Raw genomic sequence first — 26,833 nt, 5'->3', positions numbered from 1 at the left:
ATAAAATGTACTGTTAAATAAATAGATCAAAATTGATAGAATATTGTAGGTAACAGAACACCTTGCTTTTTGCCAGTCTGTGTTGGTATTCTACCCGAGGACACAAACTCAACACATAATTTATTCAGAAATCATTTAAAGAAATTGTAAATTAACAGTCAGCTCTGACAGTGCCACTATTCAGTCAGTCAGACACTCTCCTTGTGTACCTGCATTCTCGCTTTTATCTTGCTGGAGTGATTCATGTTTCTTTATGGTTATGTGGGTATAGCTTTTTAAGTCTGTTGATTGCTTTTGCTTTGCCTCAATTTGTATAATGTAGCACATTGTTGTCTTTTTATGCATATTTACATTATTCTTCTCCATTTCATGTATTGCATGTTTTTAATCATCACTGAATTTAATGGAGTCAACTCTTTTCACATACAAATAGAATGGGCTTCAACAATATGTAGATTATGCAAGTGTTTACAATCACACTTGCACAGGTTTTCTTAAATGTGAAATGTTTGTAATGTACTCTTGTGTTAATTAAATATGTTAATTTTTTATGCTGGTGTCCTTGAAATAATTCCTGTCTCAATGAGATTGACTTTTTAAAATGAAGGATTTAGCTGTAAAAATTGCATTGCATTGCATTTAAAAAAAAAAAAAAAAAAAGATTGCATTGACTCTAACCCTAACCCAAAGTATTTCATAACTGATTAAGGATGGGTTATTTTACAATACCCATGAAGGACATTTTTGTCCAGCACACATGTAAGTCCACTTTTATAAAGTAGAATTGCAGAATTTCAATGGATGCTGAATACAATTTCACATATGGGAACTTTTAGTGCATATGAATAAATGAACGTGTGTTACTGCACAGGAACATAGGTGCATTAAAAAAGTAAATCAAATCAATCAAATGTTCTAGTTGTGAACAGAGTTAGAGACAAAAAACTTCAGACATACATTTCTGCTGCAGTAGCCTACTACAGGTCAGTGTCTAAAAAACCTTCAGACAATGGTCTCTGCCCTCCTTGTTTTTCTCTTCTCTGCTTTCACGAGTGTGTTAGTCTGAACCTATAGACAAATTCTAACAAAACACATTAAGGGCTTGTAAATAATAGAGGGGAGAGATAAAAGCTTTGTGGCAAGGGCTACAAAGCCAGCATGCTCTATCTCTTTTGTATCACTGGAGTATACCAGCTCAACTATGTCCTTGATTAGGCTTTATGAGTTACTCAGATTTTCTCTTGATTGGATTTTTCAATTTGACACTGAATAGAGCTATTGTTTGTGTACATCATAAAGACATATCAGTTATAGCCTATTGATCGGAGTGTATCTCATTCTCTCTCTCACACAGACACACACACACACACACACACACACACACACACACACACACACACACACACACACACACACACACACACACACACACACACACACACACACAACATGTGCAGTGTAAACTATTCCTGTAGTACTCCTCATAGGTTGATACATGTAAGGGGAGCTGCTGCAGATGAAAACATATTTCAACTTCAAAAATGATTTAGAAAAAAAATGAAAAAAATCCTCTATGTTTTCAGTGGCAAGAGAAAACAGTAATTCCATCAAAATAATATGAGAAACAACTCTTGTCCAGGTTGCTATTCATTCCCAAGTATTTTTGGCTACAGCGCATTCATCTGAAAAAACAATGGGACAGTGGCTGCTTCCATTCCACCATCTGTCCTGCCAGATTTGTGAAAGAGATTACTAATACAGAAGCATGCTTGAAAAGAAGCAAAACTGGGGAGACTTAAAAATGTTTTCCATTACTGATTTTACCTGTCTAAAAATATGACTGAAGTTGAAATGGAATGATTTACTCCAAATCAGTGACACAATTTCAACAAAAGGTAAACTTTTCTACATCTCTCTCTACAGAAGAAATAAACCTTAATCCTAAAAATACAACTACTGCTGTCTATAAGGTCACTAATTCTCAAACACATGACTCAGTCTTCTATTTCTTTTTTTTTTTCACTATTCCATCACCTACAGTATAGCTACACCTACACCGGAGAACACTTTTCTCCACCCTAATACTGAAACAATTAAGGGTAGTCCTAAATCCTAAAGATAGTCCTTAATTATTGCATGCAATAAGGAAAGACTATCCTGTAGCCTGCTAGCCTGCAGGCATACTTACCGTACTTATCCCCATGTGCCTGAGCATGGCTAGTTTAGTTAATTTACACTTGAAAAAATACAAATCTTTTGTTATAGTTCTTTTCCATAGACTTTTTGTAGGGGCTGTAAGTTTTCTCTTTCGCCAAATGTGTTTTTTCTTTTACTGGGAGTGAGTGGGTGGTGATTTTAGCTTTACAGGAGCTTCAGAAATCACTGTGTTTAGCCTACTAGAGGTTATACTTGCCCCACTAGAGATACCCCTAGGAGAGTCAAGGAATGTAGTTTGATCCTGAACTGTGTTTCTTCTAGATAGAAGACTGGTAGGCTAAACAGCTGTTCATTGCTGCCAATAGCAAGAACAAAATTTACGAATAGCTCCCTTAAAACAGAACTCCCATGCCCAATACGCTGAGTTGTATTAAAAAAAAAGAAAGAAAAAAAAGAAAGAAAATAGGCACTTTAGTGTCACACATGGATTATAGAACTAGCCTAATCTAATGAAGGTCTAATCTAATCAAAACAAATTGGGTGGTGTTGAAAATACTGTAGGCTTTTTCCTCATTGTCTTCTAAAGCCAAGTAGTTCACAAGATTAATCTGTTATGACAAGAAGTAATACTTTCTTCAATGCAATAAAATGAGGAAAATACTTACCCTACAGTTTACTGTAGCCTACAGTGAGTGACACCCAATTTGTTTTCATTAGATTAGACCTAATCCCTCTGCATCTTTTCACTTAATTATCTTCATGTGAAGTAATGAGAATATGTTTCAAACCTTAATATATTCATATTTGACCCATAATACTACTTATAATGAAACTGACAAACAGGTCTAGCGAAGCTTTGACTGTAGTGCATGGATGCATCGGCTATAATGCCTGTAGTGTGATAAACTGCAGTTCGGCTGTGTAGCAGCACTGTGTAAAACGAACCCCCTTTCACTACGAGCACATTCGACAAAACAGAAAACCCTTGTCTTGGCAGAAATACGACGCAACTACAAAACCTAACATGCCTTTTATTTTAAAAATTAATTAATATAATTGAATAAAATGTATACAATTTTGTAAAACTAAACATTTCACACACTGGCAATGTTAAAAGTGTGTCGTAAATGCGTACCGGAAACGCAGCTGTGTGTACGTGCTTTCCAACATGGCGGTAGTTGGCACGTAGAAATTTGTTTTTGAGGGTAACATAGTGGATTATCGTAACATTTGGACTACTGGCGAGCTGGTTGGGTCTCTAAACCACCACTGCGCCGTCTTTACTTTACAATCTCGCAAGCCAATTTCAACTGGGATATGTATCGTCGCGGAGCTGCAAAGAAAGACCACAACAACAAACCAGTGAAGAAGGATGTGAGTGACAGTGATAAATACGCCGACCTTTTGGTGTTCGGCTATGCCTGCAAACTCTTCCGAGACGACGAAAGGGCTCTATACCACGAACATGGAAAACATCTTATCCCATGGATGGGGGACAAGAGCATCATGATTGATAGGTCGGTTGAACAAACTTAGACCGAAACATTATGCTAACCATCTATCCTGTCCGTTAGCCTGTTTCAAAAATGCAAAGGGACCACATGGGAATTTGTCTTTCAGAAGCTTGGAAATACCTGCACCTGTCGACGATTGGTTTTATTTCTTGCCTGCTAACTTGTCTTTTGGACGTGCTGAAATGACAACAGATGGTATTTTGAAGTTTCTAGAGTAACATGCGAAGATGCAAATCCTAGCCTATCTCTGCTAACACTAGCCATGATGCTGAACTCTCTGTATGGGCCTCTAAAGCTAATTCAGTAGGCACAGTATCCTTAAACCAATGCAGCCTCATACAGCAGCATCAATTTTGAGCAAAACCTGCACATTATATCATCCATGGGTGTGTGATTATTTGCAGAGTTGCTGTGATAGACTGCATACGTTTGAGCCAGCCACTACCTTAATAGGCAAATGATATTTAAAGTTATCTTGAGACAACTCAGGTTAGCCTTGAGGTGGACTTTGCATCTTGGTATGTTGGGAGAATTTCCTCTGGAAACTTTCACGCAATGCACACTTTGTAGTCGGTAAACATGAAAGTAAAAAAATGGGAGTATGATACGGAAGATGTTTCATTCTTTCTGTCCTTTTTCAAAAAGAGTTTTACCTATACCAGTGTGTACAAAAAGCAAATGACCTGGGATTTTGTTATACTGTGCTGATATCAACAAGGCCAGAGCAAATTCTAACCAAGATTAAAGTTGCTGCAGTTAAGGTTATTCAAAATATCACAATGTCATTGTAAAACTCTGGTTTGACTACAGAAGAAAAAAGTTAAAAATTGATTGGTAGTTGTCCTGCTGCACTGAAGCTACAGTGATGTCTCTCACTTGGAGGTCGCTTTAGTTAGAAAGTGAGTGTGGATGCAAATTATTTCAACTTTCCTGCATAATACTGCAGGTGATGGAGTTATGCATTATTGCTACCTTCACACAGAACATTTAATGAATTATTCAAACCTTTAAATAGTGCATTTGTTCTTTTGAATTGCCTTGATCTGCAGTGGCCCAACTTGTGTTTCATTTGTACAGCCTTTGTATGTGTGTCTTTATCACATAACCCAGTTTTTTCCCCAGCAAGGTAGGCTAAGGGGTCCTGCCAAAACCCCGAATGCCAACCACAGCACCCCATTTCTTTGTCTTCATGAAGAAACTGCAACTGGGAAGTGGCGTAGAGGGACGAACCCTGGAAAATGTCGTCCATTTGGGTTCTTACGGATAGGTATTTATGTGCTCGGGTTTGTGTGAATGTAACTATCTTTGCAGATGTAGAAGTAATGATGAGTGTTACAGGGGGGGTGGGGATTGAACCCTGTAAGGTAAGAGGCGAGTTGCTTTGTTTGTTTTTCTTTCATTTTCCTTTCTTTTGATGTAAGGTTGTCGGTTTGTAAGAGTTGTTCAGGGCTGAAGTAGCAGCAGAAAGCTTGCTAGGTATCTTAAGAGCTCCATTAACAATTAAGCCCAAGGACTTAATTAGAAGATCATTGTGTTGTCAATATGTTGAGAAAGTTTCGCAGCTCCTAGCATTTAACAAGCATAATCCGTCCTGAGAGACTAGAGGTAGAGCATTTTTGATGTTATATATTTTGGGTTTTAGGTCCTCTTTCCTTGGTAAGTAGGTCCATGTTGTGTCTAAAGAGATTTGTCCATTTCCTTCTGTCTAATCCTTTCAATCATCCAACAGATACGATGGGCGCGGTCACTTACATGACCTCTCAGAGTATGACAGCGGGTCATGGAACACATCATACCAGCTGTCGGAGGAGGAGGCCAGGATTGAGGCGCTGTGTGATGAGGAGAGGTACCTGGCTCTGCACACTGACCTGCTGGAAGAAGAAGCCAGACAAGGTAAGCACAGTGCTTATGACACTGGCCGTTCAGAATATTGAAAATAGATTTCAGCACAGGCCCATATGGCATATCTGAATGTGAATCCACCCATAATAAAAAATTATACTGAACTTTTACCGTAGTTTAATTTGAACTTTTACTTGAATTGGGTGTTGTGTTACACACTTCATGAAGGCAAACAGCCAACCAGTTGAGGGTGTAGTTATCCTATTGCAATTATTGTCATCTTTCACCCCATCATCGTTTGACACGGTGGTGTAATGAGGTACAGCATATTTGTGACCATGCAGCCATAAACACATCGCAATGTGGACTGAGTTTGTTACGCACATATTTGCTGTGGCTGGGTAACTTCTAATACAAGAGTTAGAAATTGAAAACCATAAGCAAGTGTAAAAGACAATTCATTTCTTTTTTAAATTAACGTCTTTCTTTTGAAAGGAGTGCTCTGTTTTTAATGCCACCAATATGATCATATGAGTTAAATTGGCCAATCCGTGATCGATAACGATCATTTTTGGCATGCATTTTTAGATCTCTTATGCTTTTTTAGTTTGTCACAATTTATATTAGTTCCAGACAGCCGACATATTATTTAGTTTTGATGGCTTTGCACATATCAGCGGATTGAACAGGATGGGAGGCTGGACTACACCAACCAGTACACAGTGGTTCTCTAAGCAATGGACACCAGAATATTAAACAACAGGAGTTTAGTGACAAGAAACATTAATTCTGATCTTTAGTGAGAATTTCACATCATTTTAAAAGAGATTAATAGTGACTGACCAATCAGGTCATCCCTAATTTAAATAACATTTATATATGTCTATATATATATATATATATATATATATATATATATATATATATATATTCCATTCATATTTATAATTTTTTTCCATTATTGTTGTTATTTTGGCATATCAATTTTTTTTTACAATTTTTCACACAGAGATGACCTGATATATACCTTCCACTAACAGATATGAAAACCCATCACCCCATCCTATATTTCCCATGCTTCCGCCGGTCCCTCCAGACAGGTGTCACTTTGTGGTAGCCGAGGTTATAGGGCAAGCCACAGCTAAACACAAAGACAACCAACATGGCTCAGTAGCGTGGCTGCTGCTAAACTGAAATCTTTCCAAAAGTTTGACACTTTGTCGGGTTTATCTTTGCTGTTTTCATTGACATCTCATCACACTAATTATTTGCATTTCTGAAGCCGTCGTTTCAGCCCTTGTCAGTGATGTTTTGCTGTTTGAGGTTTACAGGGTTCACTCTCTCCCCGGGCTGTCAGTGTTTGAATTAGTGTCTCGATCTTTTTTAATCTCAAGTCCATGTCCTCTTTTAGCACTTCGGCTAATGTGACAAGTCTGTCTGTACAAATAGAAAAGCGGCAAATCTTAGTGCTGCTATGTACTTTAATCTTTGCTTCTTAACAGAATCTGATTTTCCAGTGTGTCATCTCCTTTTAAGGCATGTTCAGCTTTCTGTCTCTTTAAAAAGGACTCTGAGCTCAAGAGCTGCCATTTCTATGGAAATCACTTTCGACTCATCTAGGATTCTTGCATCTCAGTCATTTTACATTGTAATGAAACAGGCTGTTTTGATGACAAAGCACCCTTCTGAAAGACAGACGGAATGACTGTAATTGAATTAATAAGCCACAGTTTTAAGTGAAATATGGTGTCTTATGCCCAAACTGACAGGACAGAATGAGTCAGCTAATGATATGTGTCACACACACACACTCACTGCAGAGGGTTCATCCCCCTGGCTGGTTTGCCCTTGAATTTGGAGACCTGACCCCATTCAGTCAGGCTATTACCCATCTGTCCAGTGAAGGGACAGCAGGAAAGCATTAGAAATATTGATTGTGTTAGTGGGAATTTTGCCCTTGCTTCTTTAATAAAGATATAGTTTGCCATGAATTTCAATAGAATTGCTGGTGTCTATGGCCAAGTAACTATGTACATCATTTCCCCAGCACCATATGAGGAAGTTGGGTTTTTTTTTGTATTTTCTATTGACCACTTCTTAAATTGTAAAACTTGGAAAATGACAGGCATTATAGCCGATTTAAGACATAATGGTTCAATAGTGAAAGTGCTGAGAGACTGTCATAAAGCATTTGGTGCCAACTTGTGTAGTCGTTACCAGGGACAACAGCAAAATGAAACATCAAAATCGGAGCATAGTTATTATCTGATGAAAAATGTTCATTCACACTGTATCTAATTGTTTTGTGTTTGATTGTTTTCTACAGAGGAGGAGTACAAACGTCTGAGTGAGGCTCTTGCTGACGAAGGCACCTACAATGCAGTGGCCTTCAAATACAGCGCTGATTACTACGACCCTTCTCAGCCCACGGAGGAAGAGGATGCAAACAGGGAACAGGGTTAGAATCCACGTCACTCACAAACTCACACAGAGTTAGTCACGCTCACATACTCATGAAGTCGGCCAGTCTGTCGCCCAAGTTGTATTGTTAAGAGCCAACTCTGCAGACACTGCAAGAGACAGGACGTCATGGGATGGGGATTAGTAATTTCAATCAAATCTTTCTCTGTCCAACGTCGGCTCTCCCTTTTTAGACAGGTGTCGATTTCCGCCTCCACCGCCGGCTTAAAGGCCGAATAGCAATGCCCCTCCCATTCTGTGTCTGTACCTTTCATGCAGAACAGTGAGGAGGAAAAGCGGCACGACACTCCCACCTTGAACAGGCTGTATAAAAGAGGGTGTCAACATGCCCTCTATCTGTGACACGTAGCTCGTGGTGGGCTCTGTGCCGTGTCTAAGTTTTTAGCTGCTTGACTTAGTTCTTGAATTTTTGGTGACTGCAGTCTGCTGTGAAGAACACAGCAGCTCCATCTAATCCATTTCTTCTTCTTTTTTTTTTCAAACTATTCTAATCCAGGCAACCATCTGCAGATACACACCCTCCATTTGAGTTTTTGCCTGTAGAGCACACACACAGTGTGAATGTGTCAAACATATTTTAACTTATAAATTGAATCCAATATTACACAATAATCAAATTTTGTCTTGACAGTGTCACCAACTCCCCATTTAAGGCCATTTTTGCACATTATAGCCATAAGTGGAGGTTGGTCTGACATTTACTGCTAATCACCTGTGTAGTATCAACTAATGGCCCCATATGTGACTTGATCACACACACACACGCTCTCCTGCAACTTTAAATATTTGATGTAGACAATGCTGGAAGCACTTTGTCCCAGCCGGTGGCCCAATAGTTAAACAGACGAGATGCTTGTCTGTAGAGCTAAGTCAAGAGTATGAATATATTTGCCAAAGCTCCCACAATTAGATTTTCGGGAAGTCAGGGGGTGTCACATCACACTGACTCTTAACATTTTTACCAATTTCAGCTGAATGCCTGCTATAGCTTTAGATTTGTGTTTGTTGTCACGCCTTTCCCTCGCCTCCTTTAAAGACACTGACATTATTACAAATAAAAATCACAGTGCAAGTCAAGAATCTCCACTATAAAAATAACAATTATTGCCTCTAAAAGAGCGTTTTAGGTCTGACATATCCCGAGATGGATTATCACAATACAATTGGAATGATCGTCACTGTTATTAGCTCCTCAGTGAAAGCAACATAAGCCATGGGGGTTAATTGCAGTATGATTCATTATCTGCCCTCTGTCAAATCTTATTGTTAAGCAACCTGCACTAATTATTACTCAGTCAATATAGCCATTAATTTCATGTTCTGTCAGAATAAGGAACTTAATTCGAATATATCTCTTAGCTGAATTTATTTAAATCTAATCACATTACCACCAATATGCAATATTTTATTTAAAGCATTAATTAATGTGTAATTGCCACAGACTATCTTCTTGTCTGCCTATATTTAGCTGCTGAGTGTATGGCCACATATTAGCTTAACTTATTCACAGAGTGATTGGAAACAATGCTGAACTGACTTTGGCCAATGAGAATACATTTCATTCTGGCTGCTTAGTTAAAATGTATGATAGAAATTGACTATTACAAAATAACACATTGAGTTTAGCATCATTATCCAAATTCAAGTTAGTCTACTGTGAAAATAACCCTATTATATAACTGAAGTGATGATTAAGAGCACTTTGCTGGAGCATTTTACTGTGTTATATTTGTGTTGCAGGGAGAGAGGATGTCCTCCATTTAAAATGTTATAGAATTAGTACGTAATTCAGAATTTGTGTTGTTATGGCACGACTAGTTGTATGGTATATTTAGTTTTTTTTGTAATAATGACTAATAGATCATGTTTTCTTAATGTGTCACCACTTGCATAGAAGAGACAGAGCCTGAGGAGAGTGAGGAACCATTCGTTGCTCCCCCGGGACTGGCTATCCCTCCTGATGTGGAACTGGTGAGTATTAAATATTCTGTCAGTAAATACCTGTCTGTACTCATAAATAAAAGAACAACATGCACATATATAGTAGATTAATACATTTAAAAGAAAAATCTATATGCAATCCAATACAAAACACCTCTAATAGATTCTGCCTTTGTTTAATCTCTGGTGTTTGGGCATTATGTAATAGTCCACATAATGAGGAAAGAGATGCCAGTGTTCATCATTCTCATATTGGCCACATGTGATCGCTCCCATTTCAGCTGTGCAGAGAGTGTAGCTCATCAAAAAATGCCCATTATTATTTTCCAGAGTCTAATAGGACATGTTATATATAACATAGTATTAAAACCACCAAAATTAATATTGAGCTTTGTGCTTTAATAGTTAATATGCACAGCTAATGGATTATTAAAAACATTTTCTATCTATTCACTAATTGATTCGTTCACTAACTATTTCATCATGGTCAACCAGTAGCTCTTCATGCATTTGTTATGTGAAATTGCGTATATGTCACAAGAGTGCATACATTTTAATGCTACAAAACAACTTGTATCCATTGTATGTGGAGAGTAACAGTTTGCATTGACATAACATCCATTGATAACAACAGCCGAGCTGCAATACACTGAAATATTTAAACTGCATTGCTCTTGCTCGGTTCTATTCAACGTTGTGTCAGAGAGTCTTCCCTCAGGACCAGGCCAGTACGCAACCAGAACCCACTACGACCCCCTTCAGCAGTTACTTTCTTATGCATGAGAAGAAAGACAAGCTTTAATGTTGTCATTGTCTGTGTGAATATTCAGTATATACCATGCTGGGCAGAAAACAGCCAAAACACCCTTGTGCATACATACAGGGCATGAAATAGCTGCAGCAGATAACGCTTATACGCCTCTGCTTCTTAAATTTTCAGGTTATATCCATCTCAATACATTTCAGTATGGTGTTATTTTCATGTTACTAAAGAATGTTTTTTTTTTTTTTTTCTCAATTTTTCAGAGGAATAGCTTGAGTAAAAGGGCCAGAATATGACAACGGCTATAAACCGTGTGTTGTACTCTCAGGGTGCCGGTATGCTTTATGACTGTTGCGTTACAGGTGTGAGGGAGGACACTTTCTTTGTGAAAAACACATCAACATAAAATAAGAATTACACCCTTCACGCCCTTTTCTTTAATGGCTAAGTTCTTAAACAGGAGTGAGAAAGGTCCTTGTATGTCAGAAAGTCCTTGGTAGCTGAGAAGACAATAATTGTCTGACACAGGCATCTTTTTGGTCACTGTCTTGAAAGGTAGTGTTTATGACTTTCATTTTGATGAGATATGTTTGTTCTTTTGGAGATTGATGCACTTGTCTGTTCTTTCTCTAGGTAATGACAATGATTAATAACTGAGAGCACACAAGAGGAACAATAACAAATGAATAATGGACCATTTCTTGTTCCACTGATTTCCACCCCATGTGTATATTCAGAATTATTGTCATCACCGTGAACATGACAGTGCTTGGTATGAAAATACTTCAGAGACTTAATTGCTTGTGTCCGTGGTATGAAGAAGTCAATCATAAACATTGCGTCTTAATGCTATTCTCTTGCAGTCACTGCAGGTTCACTCACTGCTCATTTTTCAAAACAGGTATCAAGTTCCTTCCTGCATCGAATATGTTCAGGGGAAAACAACTGTGTTCATTTCCTCACTTTTTTTCTTCTCTCTAGCCCGCGACAATTAAAACCCATAACATCATCGAGAGGACGGCCAACTTTGTGAGTCAGCAGGGGGCTCAGTTTGAGATAGTGCTGAAAGCCAAGCAGTCCGGCAACTCCCAGTTTGACTTTCTTCGCTTTGACCATTACCTCAACCCTTATTACAAACACATCTTGCGGGCCATGAAGGAAGGTCGATACAACCTCGTCTCCAGCAACAAGCAGGAACAGTCACAGGGTGAGTTGCACTGAAACGGTAGCTGGAGTGTACTTACACAGACATTCACTGTGCTGTAATGCATAAATATCAGATCTGTTTAACACCAACAAGTGAACAGAAGGACTGAGTAAGAATCATTAACAATTTGCATCAATTATAATGTTAAACATTTGACTTCATGCATATATTCATTACATTTTCTTTGTTTTTTTTCCCCGTCTGGTTGTAGAGTCTAACTCGGATGACTCTGATGAGGACGGGGACGGCAGCTACCTCCATCCCAGCCTGTTTGCCCCAAAAAAGTGCTCTCGCCTGGAGGAGCTGGTGAAGGTAATGCAAAATAGGTCACAGAGTGAGGAACCTCACCTGTTTGATGCAGCTGTTACTTTACATTGCATTGCTCTGTCATTGCTTCACATCTTGAAGCTGGCTCATGCTTATCAAATATATGAAACTACGTGCTTCTGCACCGGTCTGTGACAATAAGCTGTTTATCTTAAGAAGTCAAAGGAAAACTGGCTTCAGCACATCCTCATCGTTATAATGTCACTGTGCTCTAATCAACGGGGCACCACTGCCTGTCATGTGAAATACATTTTACACCTTGCTTGCACTGCCCATTACTGTTATTATCTGCCATAATAACTGAATTCCCCGTTCTGTTATAGTTTTTTTTTTTTTTTTTTTTTACGAGTTCTTTCATGTGCCTTGACAGGACAGCCATTAGTGTTTGACTGAGCAGCAAGAATGGAAGCATGTCTTTTTAAAGAAGCATAATGAGCTCCTTTTAGTAGAAAGCTGTCAAACAGTTGCTTCCCATCAAGTGGGAGTTCCTTTTCACATCAGCTACTTTAATTTTCTATGAAAGGTTCTTATTGAATATTTTACTGGGTTAACTGTTTAATTCTGTAGATCTCACATACAGCACAGAGGAGTATTACTGCATCATGCAGAGTGGTGCTTAAATATTGCACTGCATTGAAATACTTGTTAATGATTTCACGGTCTCTGGCCTCAGAGTTTTGAATATGTGGTGTATTGTATTATTACTGTAAAACAGTTCTGCTTCTTGAGTCTCAATGACATTTACTCCAATAAAACATAACATGAGGGTGTGAAATACGTGTTTTTCACCAAGCAGGACTTGCTCTTTTGCAGCCCCTCAAGGTAATGGACCCGGACCATCCTCTAGCGGCGCTCGTACGAAAAGCCCAACAAGAAAGAAATGGCACTGCAGCAGCGATTCCACCCACTCCAAGTGAGGAAGTGGCAGATCCAGCTGCATCCAGCACACCTGCACAGTACACTGCTGACCGTGAGTATATCGTTTGTTTGGTTGTTGGTTTTGTTTGTTTGAATCCAAGACTACGTTTCTGAAATTCATTAAGACTCTTTTCATATGGAAATTCTATAGCGGTTATTTCTCAGCAGATGTAATTGCACTCACTTTTCTCCCAGATAGATGTGCGTGCCGTGAACAACACCGCCCCCAAAACAAGCACCTCATCTACAGATACTTGTGTGCTGCTATTGTGAACCTCTTAGGTCCAAGTGTGATTATGGGCTACTTCAGATTGCAAATGCTATGAAGCTCACCAGGTAGAGCATGCACCACTAACAAGGCTAAATCCTCACCTCGGTAGCCGGCGTTTAAATCCAGGCTTGAGCCCCCCTATCTCCTCTGCCACTCCTGTCGATCTTCACCGTCACTATTTAATAAAATGGAGATGCCAGAATAAATACGTAAAATAACATAGATGTGACAAATAGCATTGAAGATAATGTAGAACCTTGATCTTTTCCTTATATGAAGTATCCCTGAAATGAAACATTTCTGAACGAAAATGTCATTCAAGATGACGTTTTTGCATGAAAATGTCAACTTAAATGGGAAGAAAAAGACCACTGGCAGCCATGTGTGCATACTGTACATAAGACCATATCCATATTTATTCATGGTGAGTCATATCCTCTGCACTCTACGTAATTCATCGCACATCCACTTAAGTAATTGTACCATGTGTTCACCCTCCCGTGAAACAGTTCCTAAAATAAACCCACGGTCACTGGCTTCTGTTGACCCGTGAGTGTTTACTTGTCCATTACTGCTATTTATTCATCTCTGAGAAAGTTCAGGAAACCGTCCTTTAACCTGATCTTGGTGGCAGACAAAGGGCTGTTAATTTGTTCATTCATGTGCTACGCTTGATTTGGCCCTTTTTCTTCTGTCACCTATGATGTTAATGCAGGCCTTGGGTAATAGGTAGCTCCATTACCTCTTTAGTACTGGATTGCCTCTCAGTATATGTACGGTAATCACTCTCTGTGACCTTAATGGATACAGAGTGAGTTTGACCTAACAATAAAACCAGTTCCACCTAACTTCAACTTTAAAGTCAGTCCATCTGTCTGTAAACTGATTTTTTAATTTCCCTTTGCCTCCCACTAGCACATTTTAAACGTCTATCCCAATGGTGTCACATGTCAGGTTTGTAAATGAGAGGTTCAGCTTTGGTTTTCCATTTTCCTGACTGGAGAAAATTGGATGTCATTAAAGTCAACCAGCTCAGTGACTAATGTGTTAATATCACACTGTCTCTACTTTGACACTGATCATTTATTTTGCGCCTGTCCCTACACTGCCCCCACCTCTCCCCGTCTTCCCCTCTCTCCTTTCTAAAAAGTTTTTGTTATACAAACACATAGATAAGGCAGATGACCTTTTCTGTACTGAGGTCACACACTGATTTATGCCCGCTTGCTTCTACTGATTTAAATTAATGGCTGCGGTAGACATTTTGATCATAACATAGAAATACATCTTGACAGCAAGCAGGTCAGCACAGCGGATTTAACAGCCACAACACAAAACAAGTCTCAGAAACAAAAAAAAACACTATAGCTTTATAATGAACACTTCTGCACCACTTTACTCCTGAGGTCTGACCACAGCCACTCTGATGCACTGCTGTCCAGTGGCCACTTTGATGCAGCAGTTACACTTCACCTCCAATTTTAGTGTTTACACTGCGTAAAGTATTCATAAGAGCAGGAAATCATAGAACAAGTTCATGTAGTGGTTGCAGTAAAGTGACTCAGTTTGATTCACGTTTTTGTCTCTTGCCATGTAAAACTTGTGTACAGACAAAAAAAACATGAAAACCCACATGTAGTGCATAGTCATGTTTACGATAAATAGATGAATAATGGGTCCGCGGACAATTTTGTACATCAAACGGCTCTTAGAAGCAATGCTGTGATTATAAGCGCTATTCTTGTGTCCAATTTTTCCATCTTTTCCACTTTGTGAATGCAATTTCAACACAGTGACTGAGCACAATTTTAGCATTTGTTTTAGTTATAGGCTTACTAAACAAGCCTGGCTCGACAGTTTACATTTCCTGTGGCAGATGCCATCTCCCCGAACCCGCTGATGTTCTTCACCGAGGGTGGAAAAAGAAATATTAACATTCAAGACTCTGACATGAATTAGTAAATCATGTCTTCATATTAATAGTAATACTGTTCAGTGTCCACAACATGCAAAGGCGGAATCGTTCATCCAATCATCCATGAACAAAGCAGAGCAGTTTCTCCCATACATCCCAACTGCTGAGGCACATTTCTGTCCTCACATAACCCATATGAACTCTCTGTTCTTCATCCGTCACCATTGAAGCATTTGTGAAAGATAGCCCTTTTAATCGTTGATGTTTGTTTTTTTTTTCTCATTTTGTTCACGCTGAATTCAGCAGCAGTGTACTATGGGTACTACATGCTTCCTGATGGAACGTTCTGCTTGGCCCCACCGCCCCCGGGGATAGAGGCAACCTCCTACTACAACAATATGCCCTCAGCTGTAATGGCTGCTCCCCCTTCTTCTTCATCTTCTTCTTCTGGGGCCTTGCCTCATATGGCAACACCCACTCCTCCTGAAACTGTAACCATGGCACCACCAGCTACAGCCCCCACTCAGGTCACCAGCTCTGCTGCTCCAGCAAGTGCACCAGAACCCAGGTAGGACATGGAAGAACGAGCCATTTTCTTCATGATAGGCTTAGTGGCAATTAAATGTGATACATTTTCAATGTTTTTGGTGTTTTGCTTCATCAAAAATGAAGTTATCTGATCTAATATGTTGATTATTATATTCAAGAACTTTAATCAAGCATGAATGAAAGAGAGTCTTTGTTGGCTCAATCAAAGTATTTACTTAAAAAGCTCAATTAGCGGCGTTTGTTCTGCCTTGGCTGTGTGGGTATTTTAAAGGTGTAGCATATTAGCTATGATCTGGGTAATTAGACAGAATTGAGAAGAAAGGGCACATTTATAAATACGAAGCATTTCTCCCAGTTTAATGCATCTTAACTTGCCTCCAAAAACAGTTCAAAAGTCGAAGCTCAAGTTCCCACACCAGCACCATCAGCCATCATCCCCCCACCACCCGACATCCAGCCGGTCATCGACAAGCTGGCCGAATACGTTGTTAGGAACGGTGGGAAGTTTGAGGCCAGCGTCCGCGCCAAGAATGACCCACGGTAAATGTGTGCTCACCAAATATTAATATCTTGCTCAGGTCAGGGTTTTGGTTACAGGAGCTCTTATCAGTAACGTTCCCTGATACCACAGAACCTCCACATCATCCTCTGGCTCATCGTCTCCGCCTCTCATCTTACACAGTGTGTGTTCTTCCCTTTGTCCACTGTAGGTTTGACTTTCTGCAGTCTTGGCACCAGTACAACACCTATTACGAGTTTAAGAAGAATTACTTCATGCAGAAGGAAGGAAGGAGCTTGGCAGAGGTACTATAAGCTCTATATATGTGTGAACGTGTTTCTGAGCATAAGAATAAGCATAAGATGGACCCTCTCCGTGTTTCCTAGCAACTTAATATTCCTGCTTCAGGCTTGACACCTTGACACCAGATCAAAGTTAGTATATTGCACACAGGGATGTGTTTGATACAGCTGACAGTACTACTAGTACACTACTACCACACTTGCATGAAATTTGATAAGGGCACTTGTGGCTCATACATAACGAATTTGAATAGTTATTGTTGCAACAGATTGATCCTCTACAGCATCAGAGATGATTAAAACTGTCACTTAAACAGCTTCATAAAGCCGAGAATCACATGAGTAACAACATTGTCGTCACGGACGCTGCTGAAGGGGATTTAGACAAAATCAGTCAAGTCAATTTTCAGAAAGAAATGTCAGTGTAATTGGGCTCACATCAGTCAAGCAAAAAAGAGCTCCAATTCTGCCATTACAACCCTCAGACTTAACGTCTCACGCAAAGCTGATGAAATTAAATGACAGCAAATGGACTTCTGTGTGCACAGTGGGATGGTGCAGTTGTTGGAGGACTAACAGGCATGTACAAAATCAGCAGGAATTTGTGGCACCCAATCAGTGCTGGGGCAGGGATGAACAGCACACACACAGGATTCAAAATCATTTAAAGAGTATGCAATATAAAAATTATAATTATATATTATCTAGAGAAATACACTCTATATATCTCTATAGAAATACTCTATATATCTCTATATCTACCAATATACTGTAAGTGTTATTGTGTTCTGTTCATTTAATTTCCATTCCTCAGTAGATGTTGACCCTTGAGAAGATACAACTTTACTAAATGCGACGCTAATACATCGCCCACGTAAATAGCCTTCTCACATACATGTAGGAGAAACAGTGTTTTTCTCTTCACTGTCACTGTCATTAAAATCAGCGTTTTCTCTCCTGTATGTAATTCTGTTTCACAGCGTTTGTAGTTGAAGCTTAAAAGCATGGAAAAGGGTTGTCTAAGCAGTCGCTGCACTTACAGTCAACCTTGAAATTAGCTGCCTCTTGTTGCTGATATGCTTGGACCTGCCGTGCTAGAAATTAGAGGTATCCTGATCCAAAATATTGAAATGAGGAGCGAGAGTGAGACAGAAAACAGGGGAGAGATTAAATAGCAGAGTACTACCAGGCAATACACTGCAAAATATAATACTCCTCTCGTCAACCAGTATTTTTTGGAATTTGGTCAAATCAAATTTTAATATCTTGAAATAAGACAAATTTCTTCACCACTATTAAAACCAATTTATTTCACAGATTAAACTAACAGACTGGTCCAGCATCGCCTGTGCTGCAAGGCCTCTATATCCACTCCCCTTCACTGTCTGTGCACATGCACCAGAACTTAAAATCCAGTCGGAGTGTATCAAGACTTTAATGAGGCATCCCACCAATTAACAGCAGTGCCAAACAGACATGTAGTGCTCTCATTTGCTCTTCCGGTTGGTCAGGTTGCCTCCCTAGTGGCACATGCTTTAGATGCTGTATGGTGTATTTGTGAACAAGTGACTGTTGCTAACAAATTCCCCATGGTGGCAAAGGATGCTTGTCTCCAGAGATACGTTCCTTCATTGTCTCCTGTCCCCTGAATGACACAGAATGTTCTCTATAACATTTTGGGGAAGTGTTTTTTATTTTTTTATTTCCATGATTACAAAACTTGCGCAGTGTGTCACATAACTGAGCCCCATACAGATCACGCTTATGGGGATTCGTCAATGGTGCAGCCAAGTACGTATCCCCTTGGAAATAGGCACTAGGAGTGTAATTTTGCATCTGTGTGTGGCAACCACCAGATGATACTGAATGAGTTCAATTTATCTGGCTGCTGTAATGGGCCGCTCTGTCACTATTGTGAGTCAGGCTCTCCCTGTACCCTTTGAACCAATTTGTCATATGATGGTGTCATTACGCTGTCGTTCTGACAGTATGTCAGTTAAATCTGTAATGTTTCTTGTATTACCTTGTCACTGCATTGAAATTATTACAGTAGGGCTGTCAGTCTTCCCCCCAAATCAGGTTCGAATTTCTAACCCATCTTTTGTTAAATATTCAAATAATATTCAAATTTTTAATGCCCCCCCCCTCTAGCCTATACAGCCCAGAGTAGTGGTGCAAGAGATTACAGCTGATCCGTGATCAGCACAGTGGTCCGCGGATCGATCAACTTAAAAAAAAAAAAGGTGTGCGTGTAGTGTGGGGACACATATGCGCACCGTGAATGAACGGGCAATTAAAAAAACTCTGCTCGTATATTTGAAGCTGCAGCTTTACCTTGTGCACAACAACAACAACAACTGCATTTTGTTTCATCAACGTGTACTACTCTGAACGTTGCGACGCACTACGTTAATTTGCCTCGTTAAAAACGTTCGAACGTCAGTTTCCACCTTTGAATGTTCTCATTTTGACTAACATTCGAATTGTATTTGAATAGCGAAGTTCGTTCTGACAGCCCTGTATTACAGTGACTTTAGAATGCACCTGTCAAACAATAGAAACATGAATATATCCTTATATAAATCATACATGAATACAGATGATTAATTCAATGTGACAAAACACTGAAATTCTATAGCTGCAGTGCTTACCCATGTGCACATTACATTTGTCCAGCATTGAAAAGATGAGGATTCAATGGCCCGAGTCAAATTAAAGTTTTCATACTTTCTCTTCTTTGTGTTATCCTGGTTTCTTTGCCAGGTAGTGTGGTGAAAACATAGTAACAGAAAAGGACCAACACCAGAAAGACTTAATTTGGAATATACCTGCTAGGCACAGAAGAGATACACAAAAATCATCATACAGTTTATTTACACGTGTGTTTAATCTTACATACTGCACAAAATAAAAGCAATTATGTGCTCAACCTCCTCAAAGCACAACCTGTTTTCCCACCAAGGTCCCTTCAGAATATGATCTCATGTCTCCACTGATGATGAATAAGACTATGCATATTACCACATTCACTATAAGTATCTGCATAATGTCAAAGTTTTTGCATTGCAGTAGTTAGTTTTCTTTGATTCATTACCCAACGACAGCCAAGGCTGTTGAAACTGGTTTGTGATTCGGTGATACGGTTGTTGATAGTGCAGATACTAATGTAAAACTTCTCCAGCGAAAGTTGGTGTGAATAACTGAATGTATGATGCATACTAGTATTCATGTATTATAATGCTTCTCTTACAAAGAAAAAAAAACAATGGAATCTATGTCTTTTCCTTAAGAATGTGTCAGGGTTGTGTGACTCAGCTCAAGTATTGTTCAGCTGAGCTTTGCCATTTGTTCATTATACTCATAGTGTTCAGAAGTTTACAGGAGATCACACATGAAAGCATCACCCCTTACATGTGGGTATTGTGTGCGATCTGAACAGGCAGACATCAAGGTGAATAGATGCATATGCCTTACATTGTGTACATAATGTATTTATATATTCTTACATATATTCAAGGGTTGTTGATGCTGCTTTGTTGTCAGAGTGAGAAGGGGGGGGGGGAAAGCGAGAAGTAAGTGAGAAAGTTTTGTAAGGGGCAATTTGTCTTCTGACGAATCAAATCCATTAGCTTGTCAGAGTGCAGAGGAGTGTGGCCCATTATGACACAGCTCAGGCTGCTCCAACAAGCAGCTGCTGGGCTTTTCTATCAAAAAACCTGCCTTGTGTTTGTGATTTGTGCCATGGGTAATGGGATGCAGATATCGCTGCTCTCAGTCAGTGCTATTATTTATAGTTTCATAGTTAATGAAAAAGTGAGAAAGGGAGCTAGAATCAGTCAAAGCTGACAGCTGTAGGGTTTGCGGCTGCCGTTCCTCTGTATACGTATCGCCGAAATCTCTAAAGGCTTCAGAGTGCTGCTTTTTGGGGGATGGATAAATGAATTTGTTATCTAAAAAGGAGCATTTTCCAAATAGTCCACATCATCACAAGATTTGTCTCCTTCTTGTTTGGAGAGCTGTGCAAATAAGATGTATAGATAGCCATGGATTACGTCGATACACTGGGTTGAATGTGGCACCCAAATTCATTTTAAGCATTGAACAAATAATACAAAATAAGTAGAATTGTTTGTTTTCCATCTATCCTGGCATCAAATAGAAAATTTTAAGCCCAGCCGGACTTCTGGGAACACAATTGGCTCTATTGTAACAATCCGAAGCACACTGACAAAGCCCGTATCACTTTTGCTATTTTAACAGTAAAAAACAAGTTGCTGCTCGACTCAAAAGGGTTGTGCTAAGTACTCTTAATTGGTCATGGGAATGTTTTGTCAGTCAGGTGCACTCTCACCTTGGTGGAAATCTATTATAATGGCACAGAATCAGAATAGATTTGTGGCGAGTTGATTATACATAGTGCGACTGACCAGTAAGCCCAGTCCCAGCACACACACACATTTCCCAATCAATGTGACAGCCAGGAGAGAAATGACTGAGTGACTCGGAAACTAGCAAATACACTAGCATCGCGCCTCGTGCTGTGTTCGACACTGGATCCATTGTCTTAAAAAAAAAAAAAGAAAAACTACAGACGATTCCCACAATGCCTTTTGTTAGCATTCAGCTGTTAGCATCTGCTGCTAAGACATGACTGGAAGCCTCTGTATAATAGCCAATGAAAAATCTATTTACCACGTCAAGTCAGATGCAAGAGAATTTTCCAACAGGCAGACCAGTTGACATGTTTACAAAAGACATTGTCCATATGAAGCTTCAGTGAGCACAGCACTGCAAGCTCATATAGGATAACTCTGCTGTTGTATTCTTTTGTTTTTATTGAATTGACCTGACATTTTAACATGGTTCTGACTTTCAGTAATTCTTTAAAGAAATGGTGCGGCTGCTGGGTCAGACATTTATCGCTTTGCCGCGAGCATTTTCCATTTTAAATTCCTTTGAATCTTGAAAGTTCGTCGGGTGTAGCCAAGGTCTGTAACCACCAGCACAGTTTTCAACCTTGCAATGAAATGCTGCATTCCCCCACTCTGAGCAGAGGATTATTACCTTCTGAACTGTTCTGTGCTGTGTGAAGGTAACACATGGAAATTAATACTTTTAAGTATTCTAAACGCTGAGATGAAGTTACAGTATATATGTGAGCAGTGAGCGCGATCAAATTTCTGAATATTCCTATTGAGGTCTTCTCAGAAGGATTTAGAGTAAGTTTCTTCCTGCTTCTTCTGCTGTGAGCTTTGATTTATGAGCTTTTTAGGAGTAATATTCTCTGGGGCCTCTGTAAAGTGCTTTGACTGTTGAAAGCACTGTTCAATTATAGCAGAATAGTGGGATGCTGCCTTTGAAGCATTCTTCAAACATGGTAAAATGAACCTCATGAGGTTAGTTTTTTTTTTTCTCCTGTGGCATCGGCTTCGTCGCCACCTTTTTCTTTCATTCCATCAGCAGTTTACATTAGGGATAGCAGCTCAGAGCACTTGGTCCACAGGTATTACTACAGAGGGGTTCTGGTTATCTATTGTGTGCACACATTATAGTTGTAAGTGGTCTGTGAAGATGCTTTGTTGATGCGAGGAGGAACAGAACCATACAGTGCAATATTAGAAAGCCAATTAAGATAATTAAAGCTACATAAGCAACTAATTATATTTCCGAGTGTCAGCAGAAAGAGAGAGGAGTAAATCCAGACAGTAAACACTGAAATGAATTGAGATGGGACTATTCACATGATTTGCATAAACAACTATTAAACTAAGGTGTTGTGGATATGATCATAATGCTTTGGCTGAGGCACCTTATTTTAGATCCATGTACGTAACAGTTCACATTATTAAATAGCAGGCTGGTTTGAATTTTTAATTTAATATTCACTCAGATGCTGTTTTCTCTTTTCATTTTCAATGTTAATCACACTTCACAATAGAGAAGGTAATAATGGGAAGAGAATAACATAGAAAATGACAAAAAACAAACAAACAAAAAAATTAGCACAAATTATTCAACAGTGTCATTGATTTTTTTTTTAATGGAATATGCTCTTAAATTGAAATCCCCTCATCATTTCATGATTTTTGTTTTGTTTTTATTTTTAACTCATATCTGTGACTTATTTTTTTCTGCCTTATTTGGATTCAAGGACCAATGACAATCCAGTGAGCTGTGAGTTTTCCCAGTCAGGTGGAAAAAAAAAAGCATGTTTATGTTTGAGTGGAGGAGGGACCTGTCAGTCATGTGTTGCGCAGGCAATCTGAGAGGCACAGTTATGTATAGACCTGCACTGATATACTGCTCCTGCACATTGGCTACTGTTAGTTTTTTTTCTTCTTTTTACTTTCTGTCTCTGTGCTGTGACAGCAGCCGAGTACAGAACCTCTTTTTCATCTCATAAGAATGGTACAACTGAAAAGAGTCCTGTGCTTTGTTAATCATCCCCTGACCTTTTCCATTCTGCTCAGCACCTCCACATGCTGCCATTACAAAAAAAATACTCATGTACCGATGAGTATCATTTAGACTGTAGCCAGAATTGTCTGTTCTCTGCAGTTGCCGTCGGCTGCAAAGGAGTAAAGGTGTGACTCATCCAAACACTTCATATCCGTCAAATATATATATTTATTTTTATTTATCATCTGACAGGTAAATAAACAAGCAGCACTTCTGGATGCCTCTTTTAACGATTTATTTTAACACCAACATTGTTTCACAGCTTCTTTCAAATCATAAAAGTACAAAATGAAAGAAATGAAGACAAGTCGGCTTCTGTGGAATCTCATTTTCAGAACCATCTGTGTGTTGTCAAAGTCGTAAATCTAAATACTTAAAAGAAAAACACAAATAGTGGCCTCTTAAAAAAATGTCACTCATTTACTAATCAAGAAACAGGAAATACAGTGTAATAAATTCTTGGTGTGTATCTCATCTTTTTCTCGCTATTGCTTTCTTTTCCAGAGTGGGACAGGAGAAGATGATGATGACGATGATGATGATGATGATAAACTGCAGTCGGACAAATCGGCCGACGACGCCAAGCTGACTAAAGGTAGAGGACACTAACACAAAGTAGAAATCCACAGGACATTTTTCTACTTTGACTCTCTGGTTAATTCCCTCATCGAATAAGATGCAAAGCCCTCTGGGTGAATATGTGTACAGCGCACGGTGTGTGTGCACATATTCACACTGGTGTCTATGCGGGTGTGATTATGTGTCATATGTTGGTGTTTATACCCAGCTGCTTGTGAGTCGTGGTATTTATGCTTGCAATTTCATTTGGTAGTATCAGGCTGTAAATGTCCGTGCAGAGATGAAAGAGTCTGCTTACCACATTGCTGGCAGGAGCCATAAACATTCACATATATGCAAATGAAGGCATGAATTCACACAGACTATTTGGAAGGCTAATAACTATTTGGAGTGCTGCACGAATAAACTATCCAGCCTTCCACAATAAGAATCAAGGCCCTTCATTAAGGTTATTTCTTTATGGAATCAGGCGCTCTGTCTGCTCTTTCATCTCTACTAGAGCTGACACATTTGATTGCAAAAAAACAGAAATCAATGTGGCACACCACCGCAGCTTCATATCAAGGTGCTTCGTGGGCAGCTCTCTATTTGTCTGTTTGTCTGACTCTTTCTCTGTCGACTCGACATTGTGTTCCGCATCTCGTCAAATCCGTTTGTTCGCCCGTCCGTGTGTTGTATGTCTGCTTCTCGTTTCACAAATTCTTTCATTCCTACATTTTCTTCAGTCCCATCTTTTTCATTATTCTCGTCCCTATTTCTCCATCATTTTGTCATCTCATTGTCCATCCTTCTCCTAATGCAGCCTTTCCTTTCTTCCTCGTCCAGATCTTTTTTTTTCCCTGTGCTTTTCATGCATTTTTCATTTTACTCTTTCTGTTGTACCTTTTACGTCTATCAAGAGCACACAAGAATGCGGCTGTCTACCTGCTATGAACATACCACTCCAGTCCATTTTTGCTGTTCAGGCATCATGGTTTAACCTTATCTCTCTCTGTGCTATTACAGCCTCGTTCGCTCCCATCTGTTTCGCCATCAAGGCAAAGGAAAATGACTTGCTGCCACTGGAGAAGAACAGAGTTCGACTGGACGATGACTCAGACGAGGACAAGGTCTAGTTCAGCTTCATGTATTCAGTGCATGCACACATCCATCCAGACCATTTGGCATGGATATAAACTGCTTCTCCAAAATGTATTTTTAGTACCTTGAAATTAACACATTATCATACATAATTTGAATGAAGTTGCTGGAGGAGGAGGGGCTGGAAGCTGTGATGGGTGGAGCTGAGATGGTTGAGAAGGAGCCACCCACCCTCAGCGCACCAGAAGAGAAGAGACCCTCCCTCAGTTTGGAGGAGCTGGAGGCAAAGCAAGGTAAATTTGGAAATTTTAAAATAATGTTAAAACTAGTGCTCTTCCTACTTAAAGGATAATTACCGTTTTTTACAATCTGGACCTTATTTCTAGCATAAAATACGATCATTTACTCACCCAGATAACTTTGGTGTCATTACAAGTCGTTCCGACGAAATTAGATCCAGCCGAGAGCCGTGTATATCCGTATAATGCGAGAACACGGGGCAGCGCAATGCAGCCTCTAAATAACACATTATCTGCCGCAAAACTCGTTCATTTCACCAATATTTTGTTATGATATGCTAGTGCTATTCCCCTCCGAGCCCGTGGTGGCATGTTATCAACATCCGGGGTCTGTAGGTTGACCTACTGACTTCTGACCTGGATGATGTCATCTCCGAACCCGGTGTGGCGCAGCTTGTTGCTACCGCTAATGCTACGGTTTGTTTCTGCGTGTTTCCGACTTGTCAGAACAAAATGAGCAGCTGGATGAAGTTCAGCTTCCACAGGCTTCCTCTCCGCAACCTGGACTCACTAAAGCTCAGGCTAGTTGAGCTAAAAATGGAGCTGAATGCCGAAGTGGAATGATTATTATCAAAATGAGCCGGGCAGCGGTCGGAGATGACATCATCCAGGTCAGAGGTCAGTAGGTCAAACTGCAGACCCCGGATGTTGATAACAGCTAATCCCGGACTCAGAGGGGAATAGCACTAGCGTATCATCACAAAATATTGGTGAAATGAACGAGTTTCGCGACGGATAATGTGTTATTTAGAGGCTGCATTGCGTGCCCCGTGTTCTTGCATTATACGGATTTACGCGGCTCTCGGCTGAATCTAATTTCGTCGGAACAACTTGTAACAACACCAAAGTTATCTGGGTGAGTAAATGATCGTATTTTATGCTAGAAATAAGGTCCAGATTGTAAAAAAAAAGGTAATTATCCTTTAAGGCACTGTAACTCTTCATACACATCTTATTAAGCAGCGCTAAGACAGAAAAATAATATTTCGATTCCAAGGTAAGAATCAACAAAAACATGTGAATGTAAACAGATTCAATTAGATAGACTTTGCGTCTGGCTGTGGAGTAATTATTATACTCAGAATATTATTTACCTCTTAAATATGTCATGTTTCAAATTTTGTAAAGAGTCTTGATTTGTTGATGTTATTTCTGCCTGTCAGTTTGTGCATTCAGATAAATGTCTGCCTCAGTCAGCCTGGCGTGATTGACAGAAGGTTAATAAACACCAGCATCTATTGATGGTTATGACAGAGCCCATATCTCTCCCTCCAGCCCACCTGCCCCCTCTTTTCTGCAGCTGTATGGCTTTTATGTGGGAGGGCTGGAAATCGAGTTGTGCGTCTCAGCATCAGCAAATAAGCACAGGTCCTTACGAGACATCTCTGTCACACCTACTGGTCTTTGTTACTTCCTGGGAGGATTGGCAAAGGAGGAAAAAACAAAGAGAAGGATGAATAAATCCTCCGGGTCTGAATTATACGCTCTTACCCTGAAGTAAATGACAGTCGTATACTGTATCTCTGTAAAGGCCCAATGGAGACATACTGTATTCTCTCTATAGTAGTCTGTGTTCAGCTGTGAATTTACACTCTGCAGTCCTAAAGCAATGCAAAAGTGACAGCACACAAAAAAAGAGTTAAACACACATATTGGTCCCTGTCAGAATGCCTACACAAAAAACATTTTTCTCCTGCAAAATAGTTACACGGTGCTTTCACCTCCTAATA

At 39.6% G+C, this 26,833-nt stretch overlaps 1 protein-coding gene across 9 annotated transcripts in view; it reads left to right on the top strand.

The window, feature by feature from the left end:
- Positions 1-3,309: 3,309 nt before the first annotated feature.
- Positions 3,310-26,833, top strand: part of sfswap (splicing factor SWAP) — a 48,630-nt gene continuing 25,106 nt past the window's right edge. For 2 of the 9 annotated variants that reach the window (XM_085793636.1, XM_085793635.1), the window contains exons 1-13: positions 3,310-3,674; positions 5,401-5,564; positions 7,840-7,971; positions 9,889-9,965; positions 11,680-11,905; positions 12,117-12,217; positions 13,046-13,202; positions 15,643-15,904; positions 16,273-16,425; positions 16,596-16,689; positions 23,650-23,740; positions 24,730-24,833; positions 24,968-25,097. In XM_085793636.1, coding sequence (XP_085649762.1) covers positions 3,475-3,674; positions 5,401-5,564; positions 7,840-7,971; positions 9,889-9,965; positions 11,680-11,905; positions 12,117-12,217; positions 13,046-13,202; positions 15,643-15,904; positions 16,273-16,425; positions 16,596-16,689; positions 23,650-23,740; positions 24,730-24,833; positions 24,968-25,097 — 1,891 coding nt within the window. In that variant the 5' untranslated portion in view covers positions 3,310-3,474. Of the gene's footprint in view, positions 4,939-5,400; positions 5,565-7,839; positions 7,972-9,888; positions 9,966-11,679; positions 11,906-12,116; positions 12,218-13,045; positions 13,203-15,639; positions 15,905-16,272; positions 16,426-16,595; positions 16,690-23,649; positions 23,741-24,729; positions 24,834-24,967; positions 25,098-26,833 lie in introns of all 9 variants that reach the window. The other 7 variants (XM_085793642.1, XM_085793639.1, XM_085793640.1 and 4 more) reach the window with 6 other exon arrangements.

The sequence above is a fragment of the Trachurus japonicus genome, chromosome 12 (genome assembly GCF_045865225.1).
Source record: "Trachurus japonicus isolate A0001 chromosome 12, Traja_1.0".
Taxonomy (NCBI): domain Eukaryota; kingdom Metazoa; phylum Chordata; class Actinopteri; order Carangiformes; family Carangidae; genus Trachurus; species Trachurus japonicus.
This window is presented reverse-complemented; position numbering and strand designations above follow the sequence as displayed.